Below are 14,852 nucleotides of genomic sequence, written 5' to 3'. Positions count from 1 at the left end.
AACATTTAATTATTTAATAAAATAAAAAGGAAATAAAACATTTAATTATTTAATAAAATAAAAAGGAAATAAAACATTTAAAATAAAACATTTAATTATTTAATAAAATAAAAAGGAAATAAAACATTTAATTATTTAATAAAATAAAAAGGAAATAAAACATTAAACATAAATAAAACATTTATTTAATAAAATAAAAAGGAAATAAAACATTTAAAATAAAACATTAAGCATAAATAAAACATTTAATTATTTAATAAAATAAAAAGGAAATAAAACATTTTAAATAAAACATTAAGCATAAATAAAACATTTAGTTATTTAATAAAATAAAAAGGAAATAAAACATTAAACATAAATAAAACATTTAATTAATAAAATAAAAAGGAAATAAAACATTTAAAATAAAACATTAAACATAAAACATTTAATTATTTAATAAAATAAAAAGGAAATAAAACATTTAAAATAAAACATTAAACAAAACATTTAATTATTTAATAAAATAAAAAGGAAACAAAACATTTAAAATAAAACATTAAACATAAAACATTTAATTATTTAATAAAATAAAAAAGAAATAAAACATTTAATTATTTAATAAAATAAAAAGGAAATAAAGCATGGCGTATAAATGTAATGGAATATTATTGTTATATAAGAAAACTGCGCTGATTTCAGAAAAGCCCGAAAAGAGTCCACGAACAGATGCTGAGAGAAGTGGGTAGAAGCAGGAGAACACTGCGCATAGCAACAATAAGATTACGTAATAATCACCTGAGATGGAATTGGCTCTTTAAAACAATGCTCTGATCAAGGCATACAGAAGTGCCTTCTGCATCCCGAGAAACAACTATGAAGCCTGAATGTGGATCAAAATAATAGTATTTTTAACTTTATTTTTCTTTCTTGTGTTTTTCCCCCTTTTGATCTGATTTTTCTCAAGCAGTGTGACAAATGTGGGAATATGTTTAGAAGAAATGTACATGGTTAACCTATATTGGATTATTTGGTGTCCAGGGAAGGAGGCAGAAAGGGAGAAAGATTTGGAACACAAGGTTTTGCAAAGATGAATGTTGAACATTATTTTTACATGCATTTTGAAAAACAAAAAGCTTTTAATATATATGCATATGTAGGTTAAATTTTTTTTATATTTTTCAAAGAATATAACACAGAAGATCTTTTTTCTATTCCCTGAATGTGTGTGTTTGATATATAACATGTTACAATACTAAATAGTTCTTGTCTTCCTCTTTATTAGTGTTTCCAGGCATTTGCAATGCCATATATATTACAAATGCAAATATAATTTGAAAAATAGTAAAGGATAAAATTGAATTAAAATACTTTCCCTAACAGGTTTCTACATACGTTGGGATAATAATGCCACGAAAAATGATAGTTGAAAACAGCATACAAAACTTTAATATTTTTCATAATCTTGGGGTAGAAGTTTTTATAATCAAAGTAACTGCAGATACATTTGCAAACATCTTGTAAAAATACATTTTAAAAAAGATTACATATCACAATTGGAACATTAAAAATACTGTCCTAGTTCTGAAGGTAGATTTGTAACATCATGAAGGGGATTTGGTTTCTTTATCCAAATCAGGATATTCTTGAACATCAGAAGAAAACATCAATTCTGAGGGGAGAGAAAAGATCAATATTTTAAATTATTGCCCTATAACAATTATTAATGTATATTTAGTTATGAGTAATCATCTTAAATACCATTCACACAATAAAATTTAAAAACCTCCCCCAATACATTAAAGAACTCGTTTAGTGTCCACTAAAAATTTTTAATATCTATAACATAAAAATGAATAATTTTGAAAGATTTAAAGAACTCTGTTCAACACAGTGATTAATTTATTCCATAGGACCAATGATGACAAATGTAACGTACCTTCTGAAAGAAGGAAATCAAGCAAAATAAAACACATTTTAGGGTGTGGCCATCATATGGGAATGTGTTTTGCTTGATTGTTTGTTAAAAAGGTGTCCTTTTCCCACAGATAAGGAAATGAATAACCCAAAAAATTTAATTACAAATGTACAGTATCTGATCTCAACTGAGACCTCACTGTCGTTTTGTACTACTCCCTAATTTTCTATTACAGTCCCCATAGAGCTGCTTTGAACTTCCTTTCTCTGTACTCTGACCCTCTCATGGTAAGGAACCTTACCTTATACTCTATGGAAAAGTGAACTCTCTTTTTATTTTTTTCTTCTTTTCCTCTTCCTTTTTTTACATCTGGAAATCTCTTCATCCTTAATTCTCTCCACTTTTGGTTTGATTTCTAACAGAGGTGGCCTTTCTCCTCACTAAAACTCTTCTTTATGTAGCCTTGATTCTATCCCATTTGATAAAACTGTGTTGACAAGTTATCCCCTATTTCTATACTTTAATTTCTCTTTACTGGCTTTCCTGATGTGTCATGTAATAAATACATAGTTGAGAAAAAAATAAATAAATTTGACATATGAGAAATACTATATCTCCAGAGAAATAACTAATGGAATCTGAATGCTACCAAAACATCCTGGTTTGTTTGCTTTTTTTAACTTTCTTTTTTGGGCCAATTTTCTTTTATAACATGATTAATATGATTTTTTTATATGATTGCAACTGCATAACTTTTACCCAATTATTTGCCTTTTCAATGAAAGGGGAAGGAAGAGACGGCAGGAGAGAATATGGAACTCAAAATAGTAAAAACTGAAGATTAAAAATTATTTTTACATGTAATTGGAGAAATTATTAAAATTTAAAATACAAAAATTTAAGGAAAAGAGGAAAACAAATTGACAATATTGGTCATGTTTGAAAAATGTAGGTCTCATTCTGAACCTCTTAATTCATTCATGTCTCTGCCAAGATACAGGAGGCATGCTTCAATGGTGGTTGGTCACTGTATTATTCAGAGTGCTAGTCTTTCAAAGTCATTTTTCTTTACATTATTATGGTTGTTAAGTGAAATATTCTATTTCTGCTCATTTCACTCTTCATCAGGATTTCTCTAAATCCATCTCTCATACTATTTCTTACATTCCTTTACCACAATCTGTTCCACAAGTGGGCACACAGCTTTTAAAATCTCTACTACAACAAGAAGTATCTTTATAAATAATTTTGTGGATATGGGTCCTTTGCCTTATCTTTGACCCTTATAGGGTATATACCTACTAGTTGGTCAAAGGATTACATGCAGTTTGATGCATTTTGGGTTACGATTCCAAGTCTTCTTTTAGATGTTGGACTACCAACAGCAGTATACTGCTATACCAATAACGGTCAATTTAAATGACTTTTTCATCATCTTTCTTGAGTTCTGTAGAACATTTAGCACTGTTGTCAATGCTACCATCCTGAATACTTTTTTCCCTTGTATTTTTGGTTTTTGTTGTTATTTATGACACTACTGTCTTGGTTCCCCTACTACATATCTGACAGCTCCTTCTCAATCACCTTTGCTGAATCCCGGAGTATCATCTACATATATTGAATGGATTCCAAGGTTCTGTGTTAGATTCCCTTTTTCTCCCCTCTACATATATTATACATATATTATTTTTCCTTTACATATACATATACATATACCCTGATGGTCTTATCAGGTCCCATGTAGTCAATGATGATCTTTCTGTGACTAATTCTCAAATCTATCTATTTAGCGCTAATCTCTTTCCTGACTTTCTGTCTTACACGAACAACTGCCTACTGGAAATTTTGAACTTGATTTCCTGGAAGCATCTCAAACTGAACATGTCGAAAACAAAGCTCATTTTCTTCCTCGGGATAAATGTGAAACACATGCTTTATTTTGCACTTATGTAATATTTTCCATTATAATTATTTGTATTGTCTCCCATTACTAGCTGGTAAACTCCATGAGGGAGCTTGTCATCATAAGATATGTTATATTCCTGGATATGTGGCATAATATTCTTGATATAGGAGTTGTTTTAGAAATGCTTGCTGAATATTTGTTGAAAATTTAAAAGTTCTTTACATATAGCAACAGATAAGTCAGGAAAACTGAATCCCAACTTATATCATTGCCAGGCCCCATTCCCCACCTGCACCCCCAGCATAGATATTCCTCCAAGACTTTGTCTTTGGCTCTCTTTTCTCTCTCTCCTTGGTGATCCCATTCATTCTCAAGGTATCATTTATGACCTCTTTCTATTTTACAATTGTACAGTTCTGACCCTAGCTCTTTCTTGAGCTCCAAATTCTCATTTTTAAACTGCTGACTGGATAATATTACCTGGTTTAAATTGTCACATGTACACATATTATGCTTTTTGAAGGCTAGGCCCACATGATTTATTCCTTTACATCAGACACAGTCTCTGGCACAATGCCTTGCACATATTACACAGTCACCACATATTTATTAATATTGTTGGATATAATCTAGCTTAATAATACATGAGCTAAATGTTCCATCATTAAGCATTTATTAAGCACCTACTATGGGCCAGGCACTCTGCCAATTAGTGGGGATACAAAGAAAGTTACAAAGATAGAGCTTTTCCAGGGTGAAGGCTATCTAATAACTGTAATAATGATTGTTCAGCAAAAGCTACATGAGACCTTCAAATACTGTAAAAGTATTCTGTTTCTTAAAGCAATGAAATAATAACAATGAATTCTCAAGTTCAGAATTTGTCCTAATTTAGAAAAATTATGCCCATTAAAAAGGAGGGTTTCTTAAAATAATTATAGAAGTTCTATTGGTACCAATATTTTCCTTCAGTCATGTTTTTTCCTACCTTCACTGAGATCCATCTGTGGCCTATAAGACATGAAAAGCCAAGACAGTCCAACCAGAAGAGTCACAACCAAATTAACTACAATCCAGGGATGGAGAATTTGTTCCTCTGTACCTGCAACCCTAAAAAAAAAAAGGATAAAGACACTTCTTAGAACTCATTTTTGTACAAGCACACATTCTCACGAACTTAAACAATACTTGGTGAAGATCCAATCCTCCCCCAAAACAGAGGAAAGTTTCTTATTTTAGAGGGTAGAATTAGGATGTTGGATAAATTTGTGATTTCATTGTGTAGGAACTCCTAACAAGAAAATTACCTCTACCAATGCAGATGTGTAACTATTTTATAAGTTATAATTTTAAAGAGTTGTCTGGGATACCAAGGGGGTTTTTGGTCCCTTGCCCAGGATTTTACAGCCAGTAGTGGGAATTTAGCTTAGATCCAAGTCCAAAGTTAGCCCTCTCACCATTATGTTCAGCTAGCTAGGCTGGTCCCTTGATCATGAAGTCTAGGATTCTAACATGCCAGTCCCAAATATGCATTGAGGAACTGCAGGTGATACCAAAGAACAGAGACAGAAAAGTCTGCTGGATTAAATCAAATGTATATAGGGAAGGCATTTGACAGAGGTCACATAATTGTGAAGGTGTTCAGAGACTGAACCAAAAGATACCTGGAAAAAGGAAAGACACCAAAGGTGTGAAAACTGCTAATTATTATTATTAAAAAGCATCTGATTCAGTAAAGGCTTCTACCAACAATCCACAACAGAAACCACTTTGATCATAAACATCAGATAAAGAATTAAAAAAAAAAAGATGTATGCTTGTGAAAGTTCTCTGTCATGTAAATAAAAGGGATATATTGCCAAGTCCAAATTTAGAAGGTAGATTTTTCTGATTTTCCTGTTTGTGGATGATATCATACTGTAAAAGTATGCTCTGGAGCACTGCAGAAGCTTCTGAAACAAATTTGTAACCACTCAAAAAAATTTGTTGTCACCACTTAACAAGATAAAAGAAGTGGATAAAGAATGCCTATTGTTATGATTAAGGTACACAGATTAATGGCCACCTTCTGAAGCTTGGCCATCAGTGTTTATGAGTGGTGTCTATGTGTGTCATATACACACACACATGCATTTATAGCTTGCTTATATATATATATTCATTATATAGATTTATGTTATACACATACATAACGTAAAAACATGTGAATATACAATAACTCATGTGTAATATATATAAGCATCCATGTGCATATTACCTATATATGAGTATACATGTATATATATATATATATATATATATATATATATACATGTATACGTATATATATATATATATATATATAATACACATTTTGGGAAAAACCCCCAGCAAAAATAGATTACTTGAGCCCAGAATAAGTATGCAGGCTATATTGCCTCTGAAAATCTATTTCATGGCTTCACAGTTTTCTCAGAAACAAATCTTTATTTTTAATATCAATGTTCTACCCTAGAATTTATATGGTTATGAGACAAAACACGAGAGACTCTTAAGAATGGAAAATAAATATCACACAGAAGACAATAAAAAGATGCATGAAAGCTGCAACAATAACAAATAAGGAACTTCAAAGAAGGATCAATTAATCAAGAAGCTTTATTAAGCACCAATTCTGTGCCAGGCCCTGGGATTACAAAGACAAAAGGAAATTCATCCTTGCTCTCAAAGACAAGTCCCTGTCCTCTTCTTATATTCTTTTTATTTATATATTCAGATGCTTTTCCCCCTATTAGAAGGTAATCACCTTTAGGGCTGAGAATGCTTGTTGAATGATTGATCCTGGATGAAAGAAAAAGATACTGGTGTTTAATAAGTAGGGAAGTGATGTGGTCAGACTTATAAAGTCAGATATAGAAAGACTATTTTATATGGCAGTTATAGGGAGAATACATTGGAGAGAGGAAAAACTTGAAGCAGACCAATTACGAGGCTATTGCAATAATGCAATGTAATTTTAAAACTATGATTATAATTGACTAGAAAGCCTTTATGAACTATCATTTTTATGACCCATAATAAAAAGCAATTTTATTTAGAGAACCATAATTATCTATGATGCTTTTTAAAAATAGAATCTCATTAATTCTGTCTTCAAAATGTCTCATTTTTCCCCTTCTCTATAGACAAACCATAATTTCGGAATCTAATACAGATTTCCAAAAGGAAGAAACTTCTCAAAAAATTTCAGATGTATACAGCATAACTTAATCATCCTCTAGTACAAAAGCACAACTGCTATTGAAAAATCTAAATAATTCCTTGTCCTTCACCCCCTTTTTTCTTGTCTGAACGTGTAATTTTATCATTGTAGAGAATACAAATTAGTAACTCCTCCATAATCTGTACTTGTGAGTTGCCTAGATCACTAAGATTAAATAAATGATATGTCCTAAAGTCACATAGCTAGTATGTGACAGAAACTATTTCATGCTGCTTCTCACTTCTTTCATTTTATAAGCAAAAATGAAACTTTCTTGGATTTAGATGAAGGAAAAAAAAGAAAAACGTAAAAGAATATTAATAACAATATTTTTCCACAACTGTAGAAATTGTTAATGATTTCTTACCAGAGGCTACCATTAACTGATGCAGGTGTGTAAAGATGGATTCTGTCACTTGTCATCTGCTGGCTCAGAGACAAAATAAGAGCAGCAAAATACACTGGGGGAAAAAACCCATAAATCTCAAATTATTATTGTCATAAAATACAAGTCAAATTATTTTAAATTATGACTAACAGTTAAAATTATTTTAAATTATTTAATATTCATCATAGTCCCAAAACCAAATAGTAGTTTTTAATATAATAATTTTAAAAAGTACTTTAATAAAGTAGTATTACCTCAGTACTAGTTAATTACTTCTAGTGGTTAATTACTATTGGTGGAGAAAATGACAAGTACAGAATGAATTTTTCCCATAAGGAATTCATCTTCAGTTTGTAGGCTAACCATACCTCCCCACCTAATTCCCCAAAAGGAAAGTGGGGCTTCTATCTACTGAGAAACAAGCCAGCCCAACTCAGGCCAACTTCCTTGGTGGGGAGGGTCTGAATGTAGAGGCAGAAGCTACCGTCCCACACTTGCCACTGCCTAGGACTCTCCTGGGCCCTCTGCCACCACGCTCTGTGCCCGGGCCTTCCACTGCTGCTGGACCACCACCCCTGCTCCTGCTGAGGATGCCCATTCCTCCATTCCCCTTCCAGCACAACTGTTTTGGGAGACAAGAGACTACATGTCCTGAGTCCTGCAGGAACTGTCTCAAGATCTGCCCTCTGAAGTGCAGTCTCAGTATTGTTGCTTTTACTTCGGTTGAGTTGTGGATTCCACAACCAAGGGCAATAGCAGTGGCTTTGAAAAGCACTGAATATCAAATTCAAGGAGTTTGGAAGCAAACAAGTGCTAAGGTACATTGTATTTTGGTTGGGTTTTTTGTTTTGCCTTTTTTCTACATTTCTTGTTTATCATGGGCCCTTCAGTAAGAATGATTATATGCTATTTTGTTTTTGTCCCACACCATAATATGTGTCCTTTAAAGTGCCTTATACTGACTATGACTATTGCCTACAATCTAACATTAAAATCTCAAAATGCATAAGGACTATATGAACAATCTTTAAAAATAAAATAAACATGGTTAGAAAAGCAAAGAAACTTCATTAGGCTTTAAAGATACCATAGTAATGGTTCTTTAAGTAAACTACCATGTCATCTAAAAAAGGTAATAATTTTATTTCTTTTTCGCCTATGTTTCTCCCTCCATTCCTTCTATTTACTTTATTGTTCTAGTTAATGTTTCTATATAAGTATTAATTAATAATAGTGACAAAAGGCATCATTGCTTTATCCCTGAAATTATCAGGAAGGCCTCTACTGTTTCTCCATTATACACAAGGCTAGATCTTGCTTTTTAGATAGATACTATTTGCCATATTAAAGAGAGACTTGTTTATTTTTATGTTTTTTAGGGTTTTTAATTTAAAAGGATGTTGTAATTTTGAAAAAAAATGTTCTATACTGATTGATACAATTAAGTGATTTAAAAAATTAATGTGATCTATTTTGTTTATTGTTTTCATAATAATTTATCAACTCTGAATTCTAATATAAATCCTAGTTGGATTTATACATCTTTTAAATATGTTGTTGAATCCATTTTGTTGATACTTCATTAAATATTTTTTTACAATGATATTCATTAAAGCTATTGATGTGGAGTTTTCTTTCTCTGACTTATTTCTCCCCCTGGTTCAGGTATCAAGTACTTGTGTCATAAAAGGAATTTGGTAGGATGGCATATTTCCCTATTTTTGCAAACATTTATATAAAACTGAAGTTCATTATTTTTAAAATGTTTGATGGAATTGACTTTAAATTCATCTGATCTTGAAAATGTTCCTCCTTTTGGGAATTCAGTTATGACTTTTTCAATACTGCTTTTTGAGAATGGGTATTTAAATTCACTATTTATTACTCTAATGGCCTGGGTGTTTTTTCCAGTATTTTTTTCTTCTAGGGAGTCATTGAGTTTACTCACTTATAGAGTCAGATTTTTCTACCTTTGGTTCTAAGCTCTTTATTTCCCTTCCAGTTGTTTCCCTCTTAAGAGTTGTAATTTCACTTATATTTTCATGAGTTTCTTCTAGCCATTCTTGGAGTCCTTGTTCTAAACTGTTTTTTTTTCTTTTAGACTCTACTTATAATGTTTGTCAAATTACTCTGTTCTTTTCGATTTACATCATGGGCTTCTCTTAACCCACTAGACTTCTTGTCTTTTCAAAAAATTAAAATCCTGTATTATTTTTATTTAATATTAGTTATAATTAAATTTGTCTTGTAATTGCTTTTGTCCTTATCTGCTTTAGTCATGGTTTCCTGTCTCTGAACTTGGTTTTTAATTCTGCTGGTATTTAATGGGTTAAGTTTAGAAATCCAGCTCTCTTACTAATCATTATTCAGTTCTTGTCTCAAGGAATTTAGCTGAACTTGGGAGTTGTGTGTGAACACAAGGGAATCAGGTTTAGTATTGTTATACTACCAAGCTATCTTTCAAGGATGACTGGTTTGTTGTCCAAAAGAGTTGTCTTGTATCTTTTGACCTTGTATCTGGAGGCAAACAATAAGTACTTCTTAGTCTTAAAAGGGAAGGACCTCAAAAGGGTTGTTGTCCCTTATTACCAAACATCTAACTAATCATATTGTTCGCTGCAGCTCAGCTCTGTAGTCAACACGTTTCCTTTCACCCATGATATCACCTTCTGTTCTTAATTCTGTACTCCCCAAGACCTATAAAAGGTCTTTTTTCTTTTGCTCAGAGAATTTGTCCAGAGGACTTTTATTGACCGGCAGCATGCCCCTGCTAATATATGATGTCTTAAGTGGGAAAATGTGTTTCGGTTTACCTTTTTGTTAAATTTCACTTGCAGCAGTTGTCTTCTAGATAAGACTCCAACCCTAAGTTCTAAACGGTGCCTTGACTACTAGGAATGAGCCATTGTTCAGTTGGCTTTGTCTTCTGTAATAGCTTAAATGGGATATCTGGTTTCAGATCTCTTCAAGGGTCTTCCCTGGCTTTGGCAGGGATTGCTTGGAAGCATCTCCTGCCAGTGCCTTGATTTTCTCTGCTTTCTGTTGTTTTTGGAGTGGGATGTCTGGTACATAATGGGTTCTGTCTTGTCTGGTAGCAACGAGGAGGCCTAACAGGGCACTAGATTTAGACCTCTTAGAAGGTTATAGGTGAGCATGTATTTTGGGGTCCTGTCTCTCTGTACCTTGAACTATGGGGTTCACTCTCTGCTGCTCCAGCAGCTTTCTAAGATGCTGTGACCTTAAATGACTTGTCCAAGGTCATCAGAAATGTGTGTATCAGAGAAAGGACTTGAGCACCCGTTCTATCCACCATGCTACCTTGTATCTTGAAGAATATCACAAAGAATATATATATATATATATGTATGTATATACACATATAATACTTAATAATACATATATTTATATATTCTACACCACATACACCTCCATACACATTGTCTATTCCTACCAGATTAAGAAGCAATATAATACTTATTTAACTTGAAAACTCTAAACTTTGTTTTTTTTACTACTGAATTACAAAAGTAGTTTTAAGTTTTACATATGTGATAATGGTATTTCTTTAACCTTTACTTACAGAAAGAAGCCAAAGCTATTGGATCCAAGGCAAGGAAACCTCGAATTGCTACTGATGTTTTAGCAAAATCAATCCTAGAAACAGGAAAATTTCTTGTCAAAGTGTAGTAGAAAGTATAGTAGAAGTGTAATAGAAAACTATTCTTATAGAAATTCCTGTAAATATTTTTTGGTTTTGTTGTAATGCTATAACATATATTTAATTCAGTTAATAAATATTAAATACCCACAATGTGCATAGCACTGTATCATCTACATTTTCCTAACACTCTTTTCCTACACTGCCCCTTCCCCTCTCACAAGTCCTTTTATTTCAAACACCATATGTAGACGGCTACAAACTTGTTAGATAACGGACTCTGAGACTTAGAAGACAATTTAAAAGCCTCTTAAAAGAAGAGAATTTTATTGGCTATAAAACATTGACTAGTCTCTTTGCCTTCTTGCCAAAGCCCTCTATCTTTAATTTCTCCAGACTAAAATAATAAAACAATACTAAAAATCGTAGAAAGTTTTTCTTTTCCTTAAACTCTCTATTGTTCCCATACTCAAAAAAAAAAGGCGACAGTGATTTTTAAAAATCATATGAAAAACTGAATTATTGTTTTAAAGTCTATTTTCTTAAACATCCAAACAAGGACACTGAAACATCAAGCTATGATGCCATGCCTTAATGACAGAAAACTTCAGTGGTTCTATAGTTATCTTACCTGTCAAAAGCTGAAATGGTGCTTATAGCCAAAAGCAAGTAGAGGAGACTCTGAGCAGGATAAGCTAAGGTCTTGTATTGCTGTAGGAAGTTGGAGAGTTCAGACAATTGTTTTCCTGCTAGAACATAAATTACAATAATATTCCACACAGCATAGCCAGCAAGGAAGCCATGAGAAAAGAGACCAATCATCCTAAATGGGAGGGAAAAAGGATTCAAAATTATTATAAATGATTCATCACAAAAGAAATAACTCAGTATTTCTTTCTAAACCTAACACATTGCCCCTTTTATTGTAATTGCTTAATAAGTATTTGTTGACTTATCTGAAGTAGCTTTGTACCTTTCCTATATAAACAAATTTGTATTTTTAAAAATAAAGATATACTTTTTTTCAATAATAATTGGGAATTCCATAACAATATCAGGGGAATTGTCATTACCCTAAATGGGCCAACATTTATTTAATTCTACTGAGAAATTATTGTCTACCTGGATTTTTTTTATTTTAAATTTTAAAATTGAACAGGCTAAAAAAATGCAAGCTTATATTTAATTATTGACATTCCTTTCACATTCCTTTGAAGAAAAATTTCAATACAGCTACCTGAAACTTCGGTGAACTGTTAAGGCAACATCCCTAGTTGTCCATGTAGGCTTTATGTCCATTAGTGTATCAGTATTTTCTGTGGTTTTAATCAATTCAGACCGGTCAGCAGCCTGGAATCGCCCTAGTAGCAATATAACAGTTATTAGCAGGCAATTAAGTATTCGCAGTTATTCTTGCTGTCCTACAATACTCCTACTCAAACCAAAACTGGAAAAATGCTTAATTTACTACTTTTTCTACCTGGAGAAACACTATTATTCAGATCCTGTTTCAGAAGTCCCTTTGTATTTTGATCACTTAAAATATGTGTACATACATATATGTTTAAAACATATAATCCCAATTGAGATAAATAAAGCTTTCTCTATTATTACTGTTATTAATAAGAAGAATAGAAAACATTTAATAGAATTTAACAGAAGGAATTCTTGTTGATATATATTGATATATTCATATTTTATAGGTTTTTTAAAAATGCTGCAGCCTTTTCTTCTTGAGGACTTTGGAGGAATAATGGTTGATTGGCTCTTTTCCCTCTGTCAGCAGAGAACAAGACACCCAGATCTTCTCATCCTAACTCTTTTTTATCTTCTTTCAGACACTTCACAGGCAAATATCCACCATGTTGGAGCCTCTCTGAGTCTTTCTAGATGTTGTAGAAATCAGAAAATCTGTGATCCTTCCATATTGCCTCCTAACTTACCCACCTCCTTTTCCAATCGTCTGTTTCCTTCAGTTATTCCTTATGTCACTGCTCAGCCACAATGTACCATTTTAAATATGCTGTGGCCTATCATGGATATATCCTCCATCCTATGGGCAACACCTCAGCCTCATTAAGGATGAACAATATATCACAACTACTTATTTTATCAAAGGAAAAATATACCTGCGTGCTCTATTTTTAATTTAATATGCTACTATCATCAGACATATTAAATAAAATCTTTTGTCAAACACAAAATTACTTACTGCTTTTTTCTACAAATATTTTGCCCACAGGCTGGCTAATACCCATTGGTGCAGTGAATATTGAAGGCTGTTGTTCTGGATGGTTTTGCTCATCGGTAATTATGTCCTCTTCTTCTACTCCTAACTCATTAGCATAATGCAATCCTGTTGGCCGGCTTCTCCTATCATTCAGTAGCAGGATGAGAATGTAATTATGATTATTAAACTTTTACAAAAGGAGAAAACTAGAAAACCTTCCCTCCCCCAAACATATATTCAGAAATGTTCAATTATGTGAACGTGTAATGTGTGAAAATGTTACATTTCTTATTTTTTATTCTGGTTAGATATCAGTAGAATAATAACTCTTTAATAACATGAACTAAGGTTCTCACTACCATTTTATTGGTAAGCTAGTCATACTTCATTCCTCACCAAGTTATGCTTCCAATTGTCTAACGTTTCTGATCATAACTTAGCTGCCCTTTTCTATCATCATAGCTCGGCCTATTCACTTAGGAGCAATCCACTCTTATGCCACACTTAGATCCAATCTGGGGACAGGCGCAGGCTGACCATGTTTTGTCAGCTTCCTTTGTAAGTATGAGCAGTTCTTGTCAAGCAAGACATTTGACAAGACATCAACAAACACTGTTAACTACTCTGTCCAGATGGTGCATTAAGTAATGGAGGTAAAGCTGTGAACATGAAACATGTTCCACTCCACAGAGAAGTAAATACAAAACAGTAATTAGGAAGAAGACAATACCATTAAGGTTGGGGTCAGGGGACTGGTCAGGAAGGGCTTCTTGAAAGAGGAGGCATTCGAAAGACACTTAAGGGAATCTGGAATTCCAAGAGTTAAAGAAGGAAGAACCATACTGAACCATATCAGATCTGGGGGGGCGGGAGGGGATCAAAAGCACACCTGTGGGAAAAAGACCACCATGTATATATAGGAAACAGCAAATGGGTTTGGCTAGAGGGTAGGGTGCTCAAGGGGGAGTTAATGTGTAATTAATTTAGTTAAGATAGCCTGGAGTCAGACTTTGAAGAGTTTAAATGCCAAAAAGGCGACTTCATATGTTATTCTCTATTTGGTAAGAGGGAGCCACTAAAGCTTACTGAGCAGGAGAGTGACAGCAGATCTACTCTTTAGGAATGTCAGTTTGGTAGCTATGATCCTATGATGATTATCTCCTGATGGCTCTCAGTAACTGCTGCTGAACTCTCAGTAGTTTCCCCTGCAGAATGAAGGCACTAGAAAGAGAACTGGAGTGGGAATGAGAAGACCTTGTTCTGAGTTCTTTTTCTACCTCTTAAGCAATGTAGAATCTCGGATAAATCATTCAGAGCCTCAGTTTTCTTATCTAGTGCAGATGGACTAAAACAGGAAAGGTACTCTGGAATTAGAAACAGATGGAAATGTCCTTACTTCAGAAAAAGGAAAGAGAGTAGAGCCTGCCAACAGTGAGCTGATTTCAACTTTGTAATCAAAGAATTATTGCTCCGAAGACCATAGAGTCAAAGAACTTTAGCCTGAAGGGTTTTAAAACTCCTAATCTCAAGAC

At 32.9% G+C, this 14,852-nt stretch overlaps 1 protein-coding gene across 2 annotated transcripts in view; it reads right to left on the bottom strand.

Annotated features, from left to right (window-relative positions):
• Nucleotides 1-1,399: 1,399 nt before the first annotated feature.
• Nucleotides 1,400-14,852, bottom strand: part of TMEM237 (transmembrane protein 237) — a 28,902-nt gene continuing 15,449 nt past the window's right edge. The window contains exons 7-13 of one of the 2 annotated variants that reach the window (XM_031958323.1): nucleotides 13,303-13,463; nucleotides 12,328-12,451; nucleotides 11,722-11,913; nucleotides 11,013-11,086; nucleotides 7,412-7,505; nucleotides 4,792-4,913; nucleotides 1,400-1,651 (exon numbers count right to left, since the gene is read on the bottom strand). In XM_031958323.1, the coding sequence (XP_031814183.1) occupies nucleotides 1,584-1,651; nucleotides 4,792-4,913; nucleotides 7,412-7,505; nucleotides 11,013-11,086; nucleotides 11,722-11,913; nucleotides 12,328-12,451; nucleotides 13,303-13,463 (835 nt within the window). In that variant the 3' untranslated portion in view covers nucleotides 1,400-1,583. Of the gene's footprint in view, nucleotides 1,652-4,791; nucleotides 4,914-6,415; nucleotides 6,624-7,411; nucleotides 7,506-11,012; nucleotides 11,087-11,721; nucleotides 11,914-12,327; nucleotides 12,452-13,302; nucleotides 13,464-14,852 lie in introns of those variants that run through there. The other variant, XM_031958324.1, reaches the window with a different exon arrangement.

This window comes from Sarcophilus harrisii, chromosome 3, assembly GCF_902635505.1.
Source record: "Sarcophilus harrisii chromosome 3, mSarHar1.11, whole genome shotgun sequence".
Taxonomy (NCBI): Eukaryota; Metazoa; Chordata; class Mammalia; order Dasyuromorphia; family Dasyuridae; genus Sarcophilus; species Sarcophilus harrisii.
This window is presented reverse-complemented; position numbering and strand designations above follow the sequence as displayed.